The sequence below is a fragment of the Lissotriton helveticus genome, chromosome 4_1 (assembly GCF_964261635.1).
Source record: "Lissotriton helveticus chromosome 4_1, aLisHel1.1, whole genome shotgun sequence".
In the NCBI taxonomy this organism is placed as follows: Eukaryota; Metazoa; Chordata; class Amphibia; order Caudata; family Salamandridae; genus Lissotriton; species Lissotriton helveticus.
The window spans coordinates 580,861,776-580,882,771 of record NC_136063.1 but is presented as its reverse complement, the minus strand read 5'-3'; the positions used below and the strand labels follow the sequence as shown (position 1 = coordinate 580,882,771).

Sequence of the window (20,996 nt, the reverse complement as noted above, 5' to 3'; positions counted from 1 at the left end):
TCCTGTTTCCTTGTATTTCCCTACACTCCTGGGAGATCTCTGTGCTCCTCGAATGCCTTTTTGGCCAAGATTCCAGTCATCAAAAGGGTAAATGATGGAGGGCGATCCTTCGTCTAAAATGCTGCCAAGTTGTGGCCCAGCCTCCCTAATAATGGTCAAAAAGGAACTTGACTTTCGGAAATCACTTAGGAGTTGGCTTTTCCAAGATGGGTCCCTCTGTATCTCCTTAACGAGTCTGTGCCACACAATCAGCGATGGGATGCCTATGGGTATCTATGCACTCTGCAAGTGCTGTATAGAATAGAATAGATTGTGAGGTCAAGTTTTTCAGTACATTTACAGGAGTAAGGGCTTACGGTAAGGGTGAAAGACCAGGAAGAATGTTGGCTAGATTTCAGCAGCCAACAGGGATACTAAAACTGATAAGCACTACGATTCTCCTAGCATTCTCAAATGCTTCAGGCACTATGATAAACTGTACTAATCCCAACTCACTCACTCCAAGGCTAAGGTTTTGCAAAATTTTGAGAAGTTGACAATTTCATGTCTTGAGAACTCATAAATGGGGATACTGTCACTGCCCATTCCAATAGATGATATAAAGAAAGCCGCAGGAGACATGCCTAATGGCCGAACACCAGAAGCAGACAGCCTGATTGTGACCTTCTATAAGAAATTTATGAACAATTTGGCCATCCCATGTCCTGGAAATGTTTGCCGAGGTGGACGAAACTGGAGGCCTGCATCCATCACTGCAAAAGTGCACCTTCAGAGTCGAAAAACCAGCAGCATTAGTACTAAAACTTGGGGGTAATCATGCAAAAATAGGCATTTCCTTACAGTCCAAGATGAGCAAGGCTAGTGGTGCATACAATTTGCAATGGTCTGGTGATTTGCCTGGTTTGGGGAGATTATGACCACTTCCACCGCTCTCATATTTGTGCCTGGCTCATCTTTGAAGGACAATTTAGTAAAGGGTTCTGTGAGAAAAGCTTTAAAATCTCTGTATAAAATTGTGAACATACCTGGACCCAGAGCCCGGTTATGGTGCATAGCTTTGATAGCTTGCAGAACTACTTGCATTCAGATAGGCCTATCTAATTCTTCTCTTCTTTTGGATGAAATTGACAGGAGTTGGACAACAATCATGAAGGCTTGGATGGCCTCCCTACTCTCCTGCCTACAGTTTATTAGGACATGTGAAATCTGAGGAACAGGTCTCTCTCCCCCTCCAAGTTTGTTATTTTTTTGCATCCAGGGACCTCAGCTTCGCTGTGTGTTCCCTCATCCTCTGGGCTCTTAGTCTGTTAGCTAAAGTTTGTTGGCTTTATCACCTTCCTCATAAAAGAGTTGCTTCAACCGCAGTAGCTTTTTTTGTGCCTTACTGGTCCTTAAGATTCTCAGCTGGCCCCGTAGGCATCCCATTTCTCTTTCACCATTTTTATTGGGTTGAAGTTAGTGTTATCTTTCTGTCGTTTCTAGTAAGCAATGTTCCCTTCAGACTTGCCATCATAAAGCTAGTTTTTTAGGTTTCGCCTGGCGTTCGCGCAGGCGAAATCTGTTGATCTACACTATGTGGCTATGTCCCGCCTCAGTCTACCATTGGCTAGCTCCATAAATGGAGGCTAGCCATTGGAAGACATAGTTGTCCATCACTCTTTCCCCGTCAGGATGCGAATCAGGGGCGTTCCCGTGTGTTTTTTTAAGTCCCGCCCCCTTTTTCCGTCACCCGCCCCTTTTTTCGTCACGGCATTTTGTCTCGCCGAGGAGTTATCCCGCCGTCAGCGATCCATTTGTTTATCATCCCCGTCCCTCACGTTGGCCGTGCCTTCTCCTTCCCTCCAGCCCGCCCACTGTCTGTGGCTCCTCCCTCCCGCCCACTCCTCTCGCCGAGGAGTTATCCCGCCGTCAGCGATTCATTTGTTTGTCCCCGCCCTCCCTCCCGTTGTCCGTGCCTTCTCCCTCCCTCCAGCCCGCCCACTGTCTGTGCCTCCTCCCTCCCGCCCACTCCTCTCGCCGAGGAGTAATCCCGCCGTCAGCGATCCATTTGTTTGTCCCCGCCCTCCCTCCCGTTGTCCGGAGACCCAGAGGCGGTGCCGGAAACCCAGCGCAAGCTGTTCAAGGATCCGGGGCTGGTGGACCGACTGCTGCAGGCTGACGGGATCTGGAGGCGGAGTGACGGGGTCTGCGGCCGGTGTGGCGCTGCTAGAAGATCCCAGTTCCACCGCGAGCTCAATGGCTGCTCTGGGGCATGCCTGCAGGCTCTGTGGACCCTGCAGGCTGGCAGAACTCTGGCATAGGCACGCTTCTATGTACAGGAGGGCTAGGCACCGTGTTTTGCTAATACCCCCCTGTCTGGTCTCTTGACACTGGTCAGCCTGTCCTCAGTGCCCGTTACACACGCACACACACTTTGCTTTCCTTGCACTGCCCCCCTTTATCATCTACCCCTCCACACACAACCGCACTCAATCACTGCCCTACACTGCACGCCAGTCACTATTCCATACCATACCCTGTCCCTACAAACTACCATGGATAAAGAGATGCACTATGGGTTGCATACCTACCACTGCCCCTACACTCGACCTCCATCTCTACACTCTACAACCATCTCTACACTCTACCACCGTCCCTACACTCGACCACCGTCTCTACACTCGACCACCGCAAGCACTCTACAACTGTCTCTACACTCAACCTCCGTCCGGCACTCTACAACCGTCCCTACACTCGACCACCGTCTCTACACTCTACCATCGCCCCGCACTCTACAACAGTCTCTACTGTACCATCATTCTGCACTCTACCATCGTCCCTACGCTCTACCACATCTCTACACTCGACGACTGTCCCTACACTCCGTTTCTATTCCTAAACTCGACCCCGTCCATGCCCTTTACCCCTGTTCTCTCAGTCCAGTTTCCTCTACACAGCCCCCTTTTCTGCCGAAGCGCTTCCTGCCAGGGCACATCTCCGGGGCCGCTGCCTCACCCCCTCCCAACCCCCCCCCCCGCTGAATGTATATCTACCCCACGAGAGTCAGTGCAAGGTACCTCTGCCTGCCTGTATAAAATGTGTCCATATAACGCCTGCTTAAAATGGGACTGCGGTGCATGTGCAAAGGCGAAACCGTTGCATTGTAAATGCTTGTTCCTAAATGTCACCTTAAAAGAGTTGTTATCAAGAGAGGTGTTTTGTGGGTAATTTTCCATGAAGTATTGCATGATGCTTTGTGCCAGTTCTTCTTTGTTAACCAAATGCCTCACAATATTTGGGTGGTATTGCAATACAGAGACGTCATTCTTTGAATAGGCTCCCCCTCTCCACTCCAATTAAACCCTCCACCTTGCCATGATCGAAGATTGTGCCACCTTTATCTCTGCCCTGTGCAGTTTACAGATTACATCTTTAGATATCAAGCTCATGTCGATCCTGCTATGAGATTTGTGGATATGTAAACATTAGTAACTAATGGCATCTGGGTGGAGAAATCGTCAGCTGTCCACTAGCCCTTGCTAACTGAATTTTAGTTTCAAGCACTTAGACATGGGGAAAGTGTGTTGTCCTATTTAAGTTATGGTCCAAGATCAGATAGTGTCAAGTGGATGTCAATATCTATTTTGAAGAGAATGGCATTCCTCCTCCTGTGTTTTCCCTGCGGCCAATAACTGAACTAGATAAGTTGGTTCTCGTGCAATGTGAGTTAACTGAATAAATAAAATGTCTGTATCCTCCGGTTTAAGATATTTCCAGACAACGCATCAATTTGTGGGGTAGTTGAGATCCCTTACATTTAGTGTGATAAGCATGAATTGGAGATGGTATATTCGGGCATTACCAATTGTTCACCCTCAGTAGTGTGTGTTAGGTGAGGCAGTAAGTGCCGAAACATGTAATAACTCCTTTAACTTCTATTTTAACAGTAGTAGCAGAAACCTAAATGTTTAGGGCAACAGTGCCCATGTTTCCCTCACTAGGAGGCTGTGTGCATATTTGCCATGATACTCGGCGGAGTTGCCGGTGTTAGAGTGGAAAATCAATAAAGCCTGTGCTGTGGCACTCCTTAAGTAAATTTGGCCACACGCACCCCTCTCCACCATCAATTTTATCCCCACATAAGGCAGAGGGACTTCTTGATCCTCCAGTATGTCAAAATTATAGATCTAATTGCCAAAGAACTGAAGGGAAAACACACCCTGGATGGGTACAGTAGTCGACATTCCAGCCTCAGTTCTGTGTAATCATGACATCCTCAAGTCCAGCACTAATAAATGTATTTTTCCACAACTGTTTGATGCCGCAATATATGCCTTTAGGAGTCTTCAGCAATGTTACATCTGCTATGCAAAGCAGTTTCTTTGGGGAGATCATTTTAAGATCCCTGGATACAACATAACCAAAAATACTATAATATAGTCTAGTAATGTCTCACAGCTGCCGTGTTGTATGTATCCTTGAGTTTGTAACTCAGGACGCCCCGGTGATAAGGCAATATTTTCTTCTGCAGATTGATAGGATTCCATATAAAAATTTACTTAATCTCAGTCTAGTGTAATTCTGTAAAACATTGCTGGGCATTTGGGATAAATATATAGCTTAGTGGCTCTACCTTTTTGTAGCATGGATCTATAACAAATACACTGTGCAGCCTTTAATAGCAAAAACACTGATCTCTGATGCATGTTGGATTTAACCTGATGGTTTGAGCAAACCGAACACTCAATGCATCTAACATGGCACTGTTCCATTACCTACAATAGCAAAAAGGAGCCAAGAGGGATATGGAAAGGTATATAAGGGATCGCCCTCCACCCTAAACAGTCAATAAACAACAAGATCCCTATACCTGGGGCGATTAATACATTTCAAAGACATGAGTACACATCACTCAGGTTGTATTTTTTGTTTACATACCGAGGTAGACCCCTGCTATCTATCGCAGTGCGGTATCACTCCTCTAATGTCCGATTGTCCCCACTCATTCTATTGTTCCAAAAAATTAATTACTACGGTCTCAATTCAAACAGTATCCAGAGTGATGTCCAACAAATGTCTGCCTTCTTTACTGACAGTACATCTATCCACACTTAACCACATGTGTACACACCTTAAGAGGAAAAAATGTGTGGTGGAGAGGAAGGCACCTCACGGGCGAACAACCCTCGGGGATGTTGGCAGATGTTACCAACTCAATGCCCCTTTCTCATCATCGGTTGCCTTCCAATCCGAAAAGAAAACAAAATAGGTACAACACATAAACTGAAATGCGTGTAAAGGTGCAACATAAAGAGTATCACAACATTAACTCATAACGGACAGAGTGACATAAAATCAACAGCCACACCCACTCAATCACTTTATTCTTCGTTTCAGTGTGAGCTGAAGAATTAAAAAAGAGGTTGGTAGCTTAATATCGCCTACCAGTACCTGATACCGACATGTTTCACTGCCCCACTAGTTTCGGCAGATTCATCAGGGTATTCAACACTCGGTCACTGCACCAATTTTTAGAACATCCTTTCTGGACACTGTTGCATTGAGACACAAATAAAAACCAGAGACATGCCCTGTAGTCAATATAGATTCATAGGTTTCCACATTAGAGTAATGGTTGAAAGCATATAATTATACACTTATAATTATAATTACCCCAGGCCAGCATGGGCAACGCATACCGGCTGACCGAATCACACTTTGACTCGTTTAAAAACGATTGAAGTAGCAATCTATAGGAAATGAAAGAGGACATTGTAGAACTGCCAAGCCTTATACAACGAAATTGCACATCAACGTCATTTTCTATCGTTTTGAGGGCATGAGAGCCATGACAACCCTACTCGCGCGTTTTAACAAATAAGCGAGGGCGCGTTTCAACCCCACGACCACATATATCATAATGCCAGTGTTCCCTTTATCAATGCGTGGGGCACAGGACACCCAAAACATCGTGCACGTCGTTATGTACAGTTGGCCCCAGCTGTGTAGTAGCGTTTTACTTAAAGTGACTGCTCGTTTGTAATTACAGCTTAATGCAGCCGCCTACTAGCCCCCACTCCTCACCGTACGATTAGGAACCAGGACAGTGTCTCATCCCAGGAACACCGCGCTCAAGACGGCGTTTGTTTTTAAGCTTACCGGCGGAGTCCGGTCACATGGTAGATAGCGCATGCGCATGTACAGGCGTTCCAGTGTGGGACAGTGGCGCCATCTTAGAACGGCAAAATCCAATGCCTAATGCTTAAATTCAATGGCCCTGATACCAGCAACTACCTCCAAAAGGCCGGACTGTAAATACTTGCAAACAGTCACAGCACTGAATAACATACGTGTATATATCGGAGATATATTTTTATATTTTATATTTTTGCCAGAGATTCCACGGGGTGGTCGTCTGTGGATCCATCAATAAATACTAGCGCAACCTTAGAATAGAAACAATTCTCATTTTGCATTTAGTGTGTAGACTAACATGTTGCGCTCTCTCATCAACGTGTCTCCTATGTAGCACTCGTTACACCCGCGGGTTTCTATTCTAAGGTTGCGCTAGTATTTATTGATGGATCCACAGACGACCACCCCGTGGAATCTCTGGCAAAAATATAAAATATAAAATATATCTCCGATATATACACGTATGTTATTCAGTGCTGTGACTGTTTGCAAGTATTTACAGTCCGGCCTTTTGGAGGTAGTTGCTGGTATCAGGGCCATTGAATTTAAGCATTAGGCATTGGATTTTGCCGTTCTAAGATGGCGCCACTGTCCCACACTGGAACGCCTGTACATGCGCATGCGCTATCTACCATGTGACCGGACTCCGCCGGTAAGCTTAAAAACAAACGCCGTCTTGAGCGCGGTGTTCCTGGGATGAGACACTGCCTGGTTCCTAATCGTACGGTGAGGAGTGGGGGCTAGTAGGCGGCTGCATTAAGCTGTAATTACAAACGAGCAGTCACTTTAAGTAAAACGCTACTACGCAGCTGGGGCCAACTGTACATAACGACGTGCACGATGTTTTGGGTGTCCTGTGCCCCACGCATTGATAAAGGGAACACTGGCATTATGATATATGTGGTCGTGGGGTTGAAACGCGCCCTCGCTTATTTGTTAAAACGCGCGAGTAGGGTTGTCACGGCTCTCATGCCCTCAAAACGATAGAAAATGACGCTGATGTGCAATTTCGTTGTATAAGGCTTGGCAGTTCTACAATGTCCTCTTTCATTTCCTATAGATTGCTACTTCAATCGTTTTTAAACGAGTCAAAGTGTGATTCGGTCAGCCGGTATGCGTTGCCCATGCTGGCCTGGGGTAATTATAATTATAAGTGTATAATTATATGCTTTCAACCATTACTCTAATGTGGAAACCTATGAATCTATATTGACTACATGGCATGTCTCTGGTTTTTATTTGTGTCTCAATGCAACAGTGTCCAGAAAGGATGTTCTAAAAATTGGTGCAGTGACCGAGTGTTGAATACCCTGATGAATCTGCCGAAACTAGTGGGGCAGTGAAACATGTCGGTATCAGGTACTGGTAGGCGATATTAAGCTACCAACCTCTTTTTTAATTCTTCAGCTCACACTGAAACGAAGAATAAAGTGATTGAGTGGGTGTGGCTGTTGATTTTATGTCACTCTGTCCGTTATGAGTTAATGTTGTGATACTCTTTATGTTGCACCTTTACACGCATTTCAGTTTATGTGTTGTACCTATTTTGTTTTCTTTTCGGATTGGAAGGCAACTGATGATGAGAAAGGGGCATTGAGTTGGTAACATCTGCCAACATCCCCGAGGGTTGTTCGCCCATGAGGTGCCTTCCTCTCCACCACACATTTTTTCCTCTTAAGGTGTGTACACATGTGGTTAAGTGTGGATAGATGTACTGTCAGTAAAGAAGGCAGACATTTGTTGAACATCACTCTGGATACTGTTTGAATTGAGACCGTAGTAATGAATTTTTTGGAACAATAGAATGAGTGGGGACAATCGGACATTAGAGGAGTGATACCGCACTGCGATAGATAGCAGGGGTCTACCTCGGTATGTAAACAAAAAATACAACCTGAGTGATGTGTACTCATGTCTTTGAAATGTATTAATCGCCCCAGGTATAGGGATCTTGTTGTTTATTGACTGTTCCATTACCCCCTTTTCCTTCCATACTCTATCATCAGCTTGTGGTTGACTAGTATAGGTTACTGCAAAGAGGAACCATTCCTAAAGTCAGATTGATTTTCTGAATTACCATACAAGCTCTAGAAATCCTGCATAGATTTTGTAAGCGGTTTAATCTTTCTTGATTATATTAAGATTCTAAAATGTGCCTACTGTCATAAGGACTTCTGCTTCAGTTGCTGCTTTTACGAAAGGCATTTTCACCAGAGTCTAGTGTAATGAACGTAAGGAAGTGTTCCAACTGCTCCATATTGATAAAAATATCTCAGGCAGTGTGCATTCTCCTTTATTACAAGGAAGCTTTGCTGTGCTCTTTTGAGCTTTACAAACCCAAACAAAATATAGAATCTTTGAATAAGTTAAAAAACATCAGATCATTCAAATTGGGAGTGCGGGAAACAGAAAGAGCGCTTTGGTACAACAATCATTGATAGTATGCAGAAATAGTAAGAGCACTTCATATCACAAGAACAACATCCAGCTGCAGCTACTGCCCTGAATACCAAAAACATTTGACAAGGTAATTATGTACTTTACTGTAACAGGTCTGAGCAAATTGGACCTGAAACTGTTCTATTAGGCATTGATGTTTGGCCTCTCTCTCACTGGGCACAAACACAGCAAACCGACTCACATCCTTTATGTAAAACAAAGAACCAGACATCAACTCCACGGTCATCCCTTTTTCTACTAACTCTCAAACTCTTGATATCACCGAGAGGCTAAGCGGTTATAAGGAAAATTACTAGTATGCAATTCTTATAAAGTGTCTGCATATGTGGGCAAGATCACCCTGCTTGACGCTGATGTAAAATTATCAATAGCAACCCTTTTGAACATCAGCTCAGAATTTCCCACCACCATGATACACTCAAAGACAAGTCAGAATGTAAAACCTTCAAAGTTCCCATATTCCGCTGCACAAGAAAGGCACCTAGTTTCAACAGGCAGACCGGTCCACCACAGGATAAGTTTTAGTTCTAAAATCATCGCAAACTTTCTACTTGAGATGATTAGCCAGAAAAATTACAGCATGCCACTGTAACAGAGGAAGATATAAGATGGGCTATAGAAAACATGAGTAAAGGTTCGAAACTTTGATGATGACGGATTTCCAGCATAGTACACACAGGTATAATCACACTTTGAGGTAAGGTATGAAGGCACAATCATATTATTGTTAAAATCAATTGAACTGCACATACAAATCTTAGCAGTGGGCAAAAGACAACCTAGAGTATGAATGAATGATAACATTTGTAAAGCAGCTTTCCCTCCAGGGAGCATCATGACGCTAATGCAGAAAAACAGAGATAGGAGAGCTGCAGAGCATTCAAACCAATCAAATGTGTGAAAACACTAGGTTGTCTGGGGCTACAAAGATCCACGTTTTCAGGAGTTTCTTGAAAATAGATTCTGACTGAGTATCAATCACCACTGAAGAGGACTGGGATTGGTATAACCTTACTGAAAAGTACAGAGGTTTTCTAAGTGTGGGCCAAATGTTTGGTCCCTTTATTCAAATTATGCTAGGGGGAGCATTACCGTTCCCCAGCATAAGAAAGGACGCACACAAGAGCCAGGAAACTATCAGCAAATTTCACTCTTAGATGCGGTGGGAAAGATTTTCGCAATCAGCATCTTGAAAAATCTTGAAGAAGACTATTGTGCTTCCATGAAAATCTATAAACAGTGTGCACAGATATTTCACTGTGAGTAGCTCAGCCCTAGTTTTCTTTCCGAATCTGTCATGTTATCAAACGTTTTATTATATGCCTCCATATAAGAAATATTCATCTAAACAGACTTTTGGCAAGGAGTAATAAGAATTCTAAAATATATTCCATGTGTGAACTCTATAAAAAAAAAAACTACAGATCAAAATACATTTGTAACGGGGAGGACCCGGATCCGCCTGGCTTACCGGTCTCACCTCTTTTCGATCAGCACACAGGGACCTGGAGAAAGACGGACGACCTAGGAGACACGGAGACAGCAGAAAGGGATGAGCCCTGTTTCTTTAACTGGGCGGAGTTGGGTGAGGACGACGTCACAGGATACGCCCCTGTATCCCAGGTAAAAGCCGTCCCAGAAAACACACAGGTGTGTGCTACACCCGGAGGCGACGGAGGAGAGCGCGAAGGAGACGAGGACGAGTACGGAGGAGAGTGGAGAACAGCGTGGAAGGAGGAGGAGAGGCGGGAGCAGAGCGGAGGAGTCGAAAGCGGAGCAGGTCAGAGGCAGGAGGCGGAGAGGAGACCGGAGCGGGAGAGAGGTCATCGGAAGGAGGAGGAAGCGGCCGGAGAAGAGGACAAAGAGCGGAAAGGCGGTAGCGGAGGATCCAGGAGAGACGACCCCATCAAGCCAGGAGGCCAACCGGAAGGCGCATCGCCCAGCCACACTTCAAGGGAAGTGTGGCTACCAGAGGTACGATCGAGAATTTCAAGTTGGGCGGGATTTAAGTGGGTCAAACCTCCGTAAGAGCACTACACCCCTCCCGTGCACTAAACCCCCCCCTCACTTCCCAAACACAACGGGCCCTATTGATTTTCATGTGCACGTGTGCTCCCTCACCCCTTCCCTGTGGCTTAGTGGCAACGCAAGACTCTAAAACGGTGCTGTTCTTTCCATGGTTTCGAGAGGCTGCCCGAGGCTCGACAAGGTGGAGGACAAGGCTCCGACTACAAGTCCCAGAAGACACCGGGACGAGCGCCGGACCGCTGCGGAGAAAAGACAATCGAGACTCACGGCAGAATCAGAAGGCCCCCTGCCCTACTACCGGAAAGTGATACACCGTAAAAAGACCTTTAAATCAATAAAGCCTGCATTGCCCATATCCCCAGTGTCTGTCAGTCTCTTCGAAGGGACAACGCTAGCAGCTGCACCTAGCCCAGCGAATAGGGGCGAGCCCGAGGCGTCACAACATTCTATGTTTTGCACTTATGTCCAGCAGTGAAAGAGGCCAGAAACCAATAACGACTACTAATAAAAAGCCAGATTGCGACCTGGATCTGATGGACTTGTTAAAAAAATCCGCCAAATGAAGTTATGTGTTTTGAAATGTATAATTTTTTTTAATGTTTATTGGTTTTTATAAATGAAAAAGATAACATTGATTTTGTGAGTGATAAGGCCTACTTTATGTATTAGGATTATTTATACGGTCATGCTGCAGATTTATTTTGTTTAATATGTTGAAGGTTGTAGAACCCAGGTCAAGTAAAGTAAAAACAAAAGTTAAAAATTAAACTTGTTTGGCAAATTATGGTTGAGACAGAAATTCGTAAAGCCATTAAATTTAGCTAGTTTAGTTTAATTGCACCATTGAAAGATGCTAAAGTTAGAACGAAAAGAAGCGTGGATTTAGGACATATTGTTATGTTATGTCATATGGGTATTGTAAAGCGTGCGGCTACTCATGCGAGTGTCCCGGCGCTGGCCTAACCCTATTAACAGAACAGGAACTCCGCTTCTCATTGAAACAGCCAGGTTTTTATTTTTCTTCTGAAACGGAGGAGAGCTTGTGCCTGTCTTGGGAGAGGTGGCAGGTTATTCAACAACTTAGTGGCGGTCACCTGGAACGAGCGCCCGCCCAGCCGAGTGCGTGCAAATTTTGGCACGACCAACAGCTTCTGCATTGAGGATCGCAGGGTTCTAACAGGAGTGTTTGGCTGTATTCTTGGCCTGATGTAGGGTGCTCTACCATTATGAAGTGCTTTAAAGACTAACACCAAAGTCTTAATAATCACCATTTTTCGCACAGGAAGCCAGTGCAGAGATGTCAGGAGGGGAGTCATATGCGTACTAGCATCAACCAGCAGGACGGCCCAAGCTGCCGCATTCTGTACCACCAGCAAGCGGCCTAGTAGGTAGTCGGGGAGGCCTATATAAGGAGCATTGGCATAGTCCAGCCTAGATGTTATCAGAGCTTGTGTCTTTTGTTTTTGTTTTTAATTAATATTACATACACCTATGTGTACATTTAAATATATATTCTTGAGAATCATCAATTAGACCCAGTAAGTTTGGATTTAAAGGAGACCACAGTATTGAGACTGCATTGATAAAAACTACTGAAGAAATAAGAACTTCTCTGGATAATTGGGGGGGGGGGGGGGGGAGGTGGGGGTCAGCATCCCTCAACTTGTTGGACCTAACGGCAGCGTTCGATACTGTGGACCATGGGCTTCTGGTCCTCTGTCTGAACGCCACAGGAGTTAAAGATAAGGCCCTTGCATTACTGTCATCCTTTCTTTATGGAAAAGCTCAAACTCAGAATTTGGGCTATTTTAAATCCTTACCTTTTCCACTACCTTGAGGGGTCCCCAGGGCTCTTCATTGAGCCCAACCTTATTTAATATACTTGTCTCAGAATTAGCCTCCTTGATTAAAAATGTCAACCTAAGTCCCACCTCCAATGCTGATGACACCCAGCTGGTGGTGTCAGCAGTGGATAAAGATGTCTCTGGCTCTTTAAGATTACACGACTGCATGGTGGCCATAAGCGGCTGGATGAGCAGATATTGCTTAGAACTAAATTCAAGTAAAATTGAGGTTATACTCTTTGGCAATCTCATTCCGGCATGGTCTCCTGTTCAATGGCCTGACAGCCTGGGACCGCCTCCCTCACCTGTGATGAAAGCTAAAAACCTGGGCTTCGTTATGGACGATAAGCTCAAATATGAAGCCAAAGTATCTATGGTAGTCTCTTCTTCATTCTTCACAATTAGAATGTTGAGAAATTGCTTTCCTTTCATTCCTAAAAATACCAGGAAAACTGTGGTCTCAGCATTAGTCTTCTCAAAACTAGACTTTTGCAATAGACTGTTCATGAACCTTCAGGAAAGACTGCTCAGGAAACTTCAATCTGTTCAAAATGCAGCAGCTAGATTGATTTACTACATTCCCAAATTCCAATCGATCTCTTTGGTAGTTCGAAAACTCCACTGGCTCACAATTCAAAAGCGAATCAAGGGGCGTGGCCAACCATCATGGACGCTTGGACGTGAATCTGATCGGCTCCGTCCCAGGCCCTGTGGAAGGATTGATAGCAGTGCCTAAAATTACGCTGACACTAACCAGAGGGGAAGGACTGAGAAGCGGGAACACCGGAGTGGGGTTTGGCATCCCCGTTCGATGCCAGATGACTGCCATCAGGAGCCGGAAGCAGTGAGGCCTGCACATCGATAGACTCTGAAATGGCAGACCCCGCCGGAGTACGACCACAGGCACTGTAACTGCGCTCCGATACCCGGGGAAGGAAGTGAGCGGCACATAACAAGCCCCCCGCGGGTGCTCGAAGTAGGCTGTGGTGGTTGGGGGGTTGGTGGTTTAAGGGGCACGTCAGCGTAGGGCAAAACAGGAAAAAGAATATACCAAACAAATAGTGGATGACACTGGGGTCTCCCTTCTCAGCGAGGAGGGAAAAGCAAACGCATTCGGGAAATTCTATGGCACCCTTTAGACCATGATTCGCTAGAGGCCCAAACCCAAGAGATATCTCGGGTCTCTTAACCTACCGCATGTCTCGGCCCCTACCAATGGGGAAATTAGTCGCCCCATCTCCTGGGAGGAGGTTCAGAGGGCGGGCTATATGTGCAATTCTACCGTACATTTGCACCTGAGCTGACTCCCCATCTGGTGACCCTTTTTAATGACCTAGCAACCGCCCAGAGGGTAACAGCTACCACGGGGAGGCTCTGGTTACCATTATTCCTAAACCAGGGAAAGACACGTAAGCATGCGCCTCATATCAACCTATCGCACTTTTAAACCTCAACGTGAAGTTATATTCTAAAACACTGGCCAGCTGCCTTGAATATGTTTTACCATCTCTAATAGATGCTGACCAATCAGGGTTTATCAAGGGTCAGCAGACCCACGACAATCTGCAGAGAATAGGTCACATCATAGAGAAGGTGCAGAAGAAAGGCATATGCGGGCCAACTACCACTCTCCCAGGTCCTAGTGAACGGGTGGCCTCAGACTTCTTAATCTCTTGCAGGGAACAAGACAGGGCTGCCCACTATCCCCCCTGCTCTTCGCCCTAAGCATAGAACCTTTGGCAGAACCGATCAGGGTTACAACCAGACATACGAGAGGTAACATTTGGTACAGACGAGCACAAGATCTCCCTCTTTGCGGACGACGTACTGCTCCCCATCACTGACCCGCTGAACTCACTGCCGGCCATACAAGCGGAGATCAATTGCTTTGTAACAGCCTCAGGTTTGAAGGTGAACCTATCAAAGTTATTTTTGCTCAACCTTACTCTGACCCGGGAGGTGATGGGGGAAGATAAAGCAGACCTCCCCTTTCTGCTGCACATGCAAAGAAATTACATATTTGGGTGTCAGGCGCACCCCTAAATTAGCCAACCTTTATAAGGCCAATTACCCTCCCTTGTTGCGACAGCTTAAAGCCGACTTCAGTAGGTGGAGATCTACCTTTACCTGATGGACAGGGAAAGTCAATACCATCAAAATGAATGTCCTACCAAGGCCACTATATCTTTTTCAAGGCTTACCGATAGACAGGGAATTATTTATAGAACTGAAAAAGAGGACTACCAAATCTATATGGCAGGGACAAAGGCCCATTTATCTCACAGAGTATTAATTAGGCCGCGAACGGAGGAAGGCTTGGCCATCCCGGACTTCTTGGGGCACTATAGAGCTGCCCAACTTAGAGTAATTACGGAATGGTCCCTCAGAAAGTCTGAGCAACACTATTTCCATATGGACCGACAGATAACAGGCAGGACCATTTGGGATTTTCTGTGGAAAAAGAAGCAGGATAGGCCCCCAAATACTTACCTCAGCACCCCCATGGCTACCGCCCTCCAGGCCTGGGACATCCTTACAAGAAGTCTGCCCCTGACAACCTTTCCATCCCCTTACACCCCCATTCACTTTAATCCAGAGCTTACCCCAGCACTTCAGGAGGGTCCATTTAAGGAGTGGTAGGCAGGGGGATGTCTTATATCTGACCTACACAAAAAAGGGGAACTCTTAACTTTCGAGGAGTGTGTAAAAACATTCCAGCTGCAACCTACAGAAGGCTACCCTTACATACAGCTCAAACATTGGGTGCAGCACCCCCAGGTGCGGCTGGCCGCGACCAGGGATCTGCTCCCAATTGAGAAATTCACACAGTCAGGGGCAACCACCAAGGGGGCCATTTCCTTCCTGTACTCCCTCATTCGGGCGCTGAGCCCACAGTCAACCCAGATACACTGAAAATTCTGGGACTGTATCCTCTCCAGCCCCCTAGGCGAGAAACAATGGGGCTTCCTATACAAAGACATTGCCAAATACAACCGCTCTATGTTCTTGAGAGACGCCTACTATAAAATTATGTAGGACTGGTACCTGCACCCCAAAAAGCTACACACAATATTTCCCAACACTACAGACAAATGCTGGAGGGGCTGTGGGCTCTTGGGAGACTTTTGTTACATCTGGTAGGACTGCCCCTCTATTCAGCCATTCTGGAAGGAGATACGGTCTCAGATTAAACTGAAACTAGGGTACCCCATTCCGGACACCGTAGACCATACCCTCGTGGGGATCAGGGACCCCTACCCTGAAACATCAAACGTATGGGGGTCGCTCCATCATGTGGCTCTGCGTCGCTGCAGACAAGATGGCAATAGCTGCAGCTTGGAAAAAGGCAGAGGCCCCATCCCTCACGCAATGGCACGTTTGACAGGCATAGCAGATGGGTCAAGAAAGGGGGTTGAGTATATTTGGTCCCCACTGGTGGAATACTTGTCAGAGGGCCTGCCCTTGTTTGGATGTGGCCCCAGGCTGAGAGCTCTTCACCTCTTCCACATCTAACAGACTGGGGGCTCCCAGCAAGCAGACATAAGGTGAGAGGGATTCAAGCCCTGCCCTCCGAACCACCCCACAATTTGGCCTGAGACATAACATGACCACCATGATGCACATGCTTTGTTCATGCTTGTTTTTTTTTTTATTTCTTTATAGTTCAATGTTTGGGTAAGGTGCACACGTGCACATCAGCAACTGTCCCACATCAGGGAAAACTTAATATATGGCGCAATGCAATGTATAGAGTGTTTAGATAGGGACACAAACGTAAGTCTTTAAATTAGGTTGAGACCTCGAAAACAAGCTGTGTGTACTTTTTGGATATCTGAAACTCTTGGCCTGTAAACTTTACATGTTGCAACTACAAAAATGTTCTTTTGTACTGGTTTAAAATCAATAAAAGGATTTTGAAACAAAAGCGAATCAAATTCAAAGCACTCTGCCTGGCCCATAAAGCCCTGCACAGGGGAGGGCTGGAATTTCTATGAAAGCTTTTAAACTGGTACACTCCACACACACATCTTCGGATGGCCGGTGCTAGAATGGTCACCACCGCTAGATTCAGCAAAAGTGAACTGGGGAGGAAGGAGCTATGCCAATGGGCCATCTCCTCCCTGCTTGCTTTTAGAAAAAAGCTAAAGATATGGTTGTTTAACAACTAGCAGTCCCCGTCTCAACATGTTTATGTTCAGCAAACACCAAGACACCAACGGGTAGATGTGCGCTATAGAAGTCTATTTAACATAACATAACATAAAACAATTCTCATATATGCACATATATGTGTTAACCACTCTAGCTACGGTAAGTTGAATTTACATAAGAAAAGTATTTTTATTTGTCGAACAACTTTTTCCAGTTTTATTAATAATCTGCATGAAAAGTTAAAAAGTAGGCATTCACTGCAGCGGATTTTATGTGCCAATTTCTCTTGGTGACATGATCTCCTCCTTTCATTTCTCATATTACCTTCATGTAGGCCACCCACACATTTTCTAGTTCCACACCTTTACATCTCACGTCCAGTAACACATCTTCTTGCTTCCCAACCATACATCATTAGATAGCACTACACCCTCTGATAAACATCATACAAAATCGAAGTTTTAAACTTCCCCTCCACAACTGAACCCACCCCTCGAGCCAACCCTGTCCTCCTTCCTTCAGACTCAATGAAGTTGAAACATCTGTGTTCAGTGCAGTTTCCATAGCATGCGGTCAACTGCTTAACATACACAAAACCTGCTCACTCGTATCCTCCAAGACAGATAAAACACTAATTAACTCACACGTCTTCAGTAGACTGAACTAATCGAAGAGTTTTTAGGTCGAAATCCCCAATTACTCCTACGCACCTTTTGACTAGGTTTTAAATGTTGCTCCTCAGACTCTATTTAACCCACCTAGCACATCCTATTTCAGTTTGCTGACATCGGACTGCCCAGCTCAAAACAGGACCCTATGCAAAATACTAGCATTAGTATTCATAGCAATAAACAACCTACTATCTAGTTACATCTCCAACAACTTATCAGACTCATCTACCAACTTTTAACCTTAGATCTACCAGTCATAACCCTCTGACTACACCTAAACCATTACGGCACCTTGAAGCTCAGACTTCTACCTGGTGGGACCCCTTCATTGGACCTCCCTAAAGCCCAACAAATGTGCTACCGACTTGTTCCAAGAGTTCAAAACTGCAATTTGAAAGAGAAGAAAACCACATACTCTGATGAAAAGATGCTAATGGCACATCTCCTACAAACCTTTTGGGTTTCTTTATCTAGTGATAGGTTAGGTTCCTTGTTATGTGTTGGCATCACCACCCAGATTAATACACTGCCCAGATTAATACACTGATGCAACTAATGATGACAAACTGCTACTAGCACAGATAGGCATTGCATTTATTACCTATGTACGGTCATCGATACTAAATTTAACAAAATGTAAAACATTGTTCAATGGAAGGAAGGGAGCAGATGCGTACTAAAGAAAGATCCTGAAAGTAGCATATTCTCATTATAAGAATAATATTTGCACAACAGCACAGCAAAACCTAATAAGAGTGCTGCTAACCATGGGTACATTATTCTATTTCGCATCAACCTTTACTTTTTTTGGTGCTATTTACAGATACAATATGTCTAAGACTGGGTAAAAAGGTTTACTTATAATGCTATATGTACAAATAAGATCAACAACTGATTCAAGTAGTGTATTTTCAAACATGAATTATATCTTGACTGGCCAAGACTTTGAGATTCTCACTATGGCTTTGGAGTTTGAGAACTGCATCGCACCTGCCTGACAAACACATTTTTTGCATGTGCACTGTTTTTGTTGTGTTTTTTAACAGCAGTGGCAGATTCAAGAACCATTATGGTCACTAGTAACACCATAACATTTCCACGGTCATGCTCTAATGAAGATGGGCATGGATTTGGGGTATGTTATGGAGCCCGGGGGGGACATAGCTGACATATTTTAGAGGTTTTAGGTTTCATAACGTAATTATATTGAAGCCCAGCAGTGCTAGGTAGATTTGGATGGCCTGAATATTTCATTTTAAAAAAGGGAAAGTAGAAAATGTTGACCAAGCAAAATCATGCGACCACAGCCCTTGACTTTGTCCTTAAAACAAAAAGGACAGTGTTGTATAAAACAAGAGTACATTGAACAACAAGTCACAGAAAGGCATTACACACATTAATAGCCAGTGAGGAAATGTTTTAGCTCTTAATGCTATTCTCTGCCATTGTGCAGTTGCTCTAAAAAAAAAAAAGTGATCTGATTATAGGGCACATTATTCATTAAAATCTAATGCATGTACATTTTCAAGTACTGGGCGAAAATAAATACTGAACCGCATTCTGGAGTTCCCCAAGCCTGTAGTTACAGGTTAGTGCTAGAGCACATGCAGGATTTAGGTCAGAATGAAGCTTACTATTTTCGCATTGTTATCTACACATACTTATTTGTCACAAAGGTGGCTTGCTGACAGTACCTGCTTTGCATTTTCGATATATGCCGCCATGTACTCGTAGGCTGCTGCCTGCGCATTGACTCTGGTCTCTGTTCCTTCCACTGGTAAGGCAAAGCTGTCCATAATTATCATGGTTTCACCGTCCACCTTTCCAAGCATTAGCCCCATGACTTCGAGACTGCCTCCAGAACGAGCATGCATCACCATCTTCAGAAGGGCAAGCGCCGAGATTTTGCAATACTTGAAGTAATGATGGCTACAAGAGACCGGAAGCAAAGATGTAATTGTGGAAATAAAGCCACTTCTGAAAATATTTATCATATTCTGAACAAAAAGACAATACACAGTCCACATAACCTCTTCAGCCACGTAAGTGTGCCGGATGTCCCGCTCTTTGCTTGTACTAAAGAACAAGCACTGACAAAGCCAATAGGTCGTGTCTATGCGTAAGCTATTGGTTTTGGCAATGTGTTTTAGCCATGTTGTACACTAGTATGGCTACTGTTCAGCATGACTAAATGTTAATGGTGTGGTGTGGAGCAGTGTAGATTGGAGTAGCGTGGAGCGAGGTAGACTGGAGTAAAGTGGAGTGGGGTAAATTGGTTTAGAGTAGCATGGAGTGGAGCAGATTGGGGTAGCAAGGAGTGGGGTAGATTGTTTTACAGTAGAGTGGGGTAGATTGGGAAAGAGCGAAGTACGGTACATTATTGTGGTGCAGATGGGATAGATTGGGGAAGATTGGTTTGGAGTGGCGTATGGTAGATTGTAGTGGGTATATTGGGGTAGAGTGAGGTAGGGTAGATTGCACTGGTGTAGAGTGGGGTACAATGGAGTGGAGTGGGGTAGTTTTGTGTAAGGTAGATATGGAATGCTGTGGGGTAGATTACCGTCAGAGTGGGGAAGAGTGGAGTGGGCTAGATTTGGGTGAATTGTGGTAGACATAAGTAGATTTGGGTAAACTGCGTTAGATAGGAATTCAGTAAATAGGGGTAGAGTGGAGTTCGGTATACTGGGATAGATTAAAATGGGACAGATTGGGGAAGAGTTCGGTGAATTGAGGTAGATTGTGTGGGGTGCAGTGAGGTGGAGTGGGGTAGACTGGGAGCATTAGAGTAGGGTAGATTGGAATGGAGTAGATTGGGCTGGGGTGGGTAGATTGGAGTGGGCTAGAGTGGTATAGATTGAAATTAAGTGGAGTGGGTAGATTGGAGCGTGGCAAATTGGGGTATAGTAGAGTAGGGTGGGGTCGACTGGGTGGATTGGAGTAGGGGAGATTTGGGTGCAATGGAGTAGGGTAAAATCGAGTGGAGTAGAGTGGGGTAGATTGGATTGGAGTAGAGTAGAATGGGGGTATATAAGAGAGGAGTGGGGTGGATTAGAGAGGAGTAGGGTACATTAGACTGGAGTAGATTGGGTGGATTAGAGTATGGTAGATTGGAATGGTAGAGAGTGGAGAGGGGTAGATTGGAGGGAAATAGAGTTGGGTATATTGGATTGAGGTGGAGTGAGGTAGAATAGAGTGGGGTAGAGAGGAGGGGTGTGGAGTGGCAAGCTGTGTCAGAGTGTCTTACTGTGGAGTGGGATTACGTGGAGTGGCATTGCATAAAGTGGAGCAGTGTGTGTTAGAGCGGAGTAGTGTAAAGTGGAGTGACTAAGGGCCATATGTATCAAAATCCTCTTTTGCGATTCTCAAATAGCGATTTTTTGCGAATCGCAAAATGCGATGTATGTAGGATTTGCAATAAATTTTGCGAATCCTACATATTCATTAATTGCGAATCTCAAATTGCGATTCGCAATTAAGGACTACCTCCCCATTCATTCCTATGGGCCTTGAGGCCCATAGGAATGAATGGGAAGACATTCTCAATTTGCAATTAGAGAATCGCAAATTGAGAATGCAATTTCAAGGGTGTCACATGGACACCCTGTTGCACCCCTGAAGTAAGCATGGGTGCACATGTGGCGCACATACCTGCCCTAAGGGCATGTAT

General features: G+C 45.0%; 1 protein-coding gene across 1 annotated transcript in view; it reads right to left on the bottom strand.

The window, feature by feature from the left end:
- LOC144828755 (COP9 signalosome complex subunit 5) overlaps positions 1-20,996 on the bottom strand; it is a 194,641-nt gene that overhangs the window by 144,321 nt on the left and 29,324 nt on the right. The window contains exon 2 of the mRNA XM_078687200.1: positions 19,024-19,258. Within this exon, the coding sequence (XP_078543326.1) occupies positions 19,024-19,258 (235 nt within the window). The remainder of the gene's footprint in view (positions 1-19,023; positions 19,259-20,996) is intronic.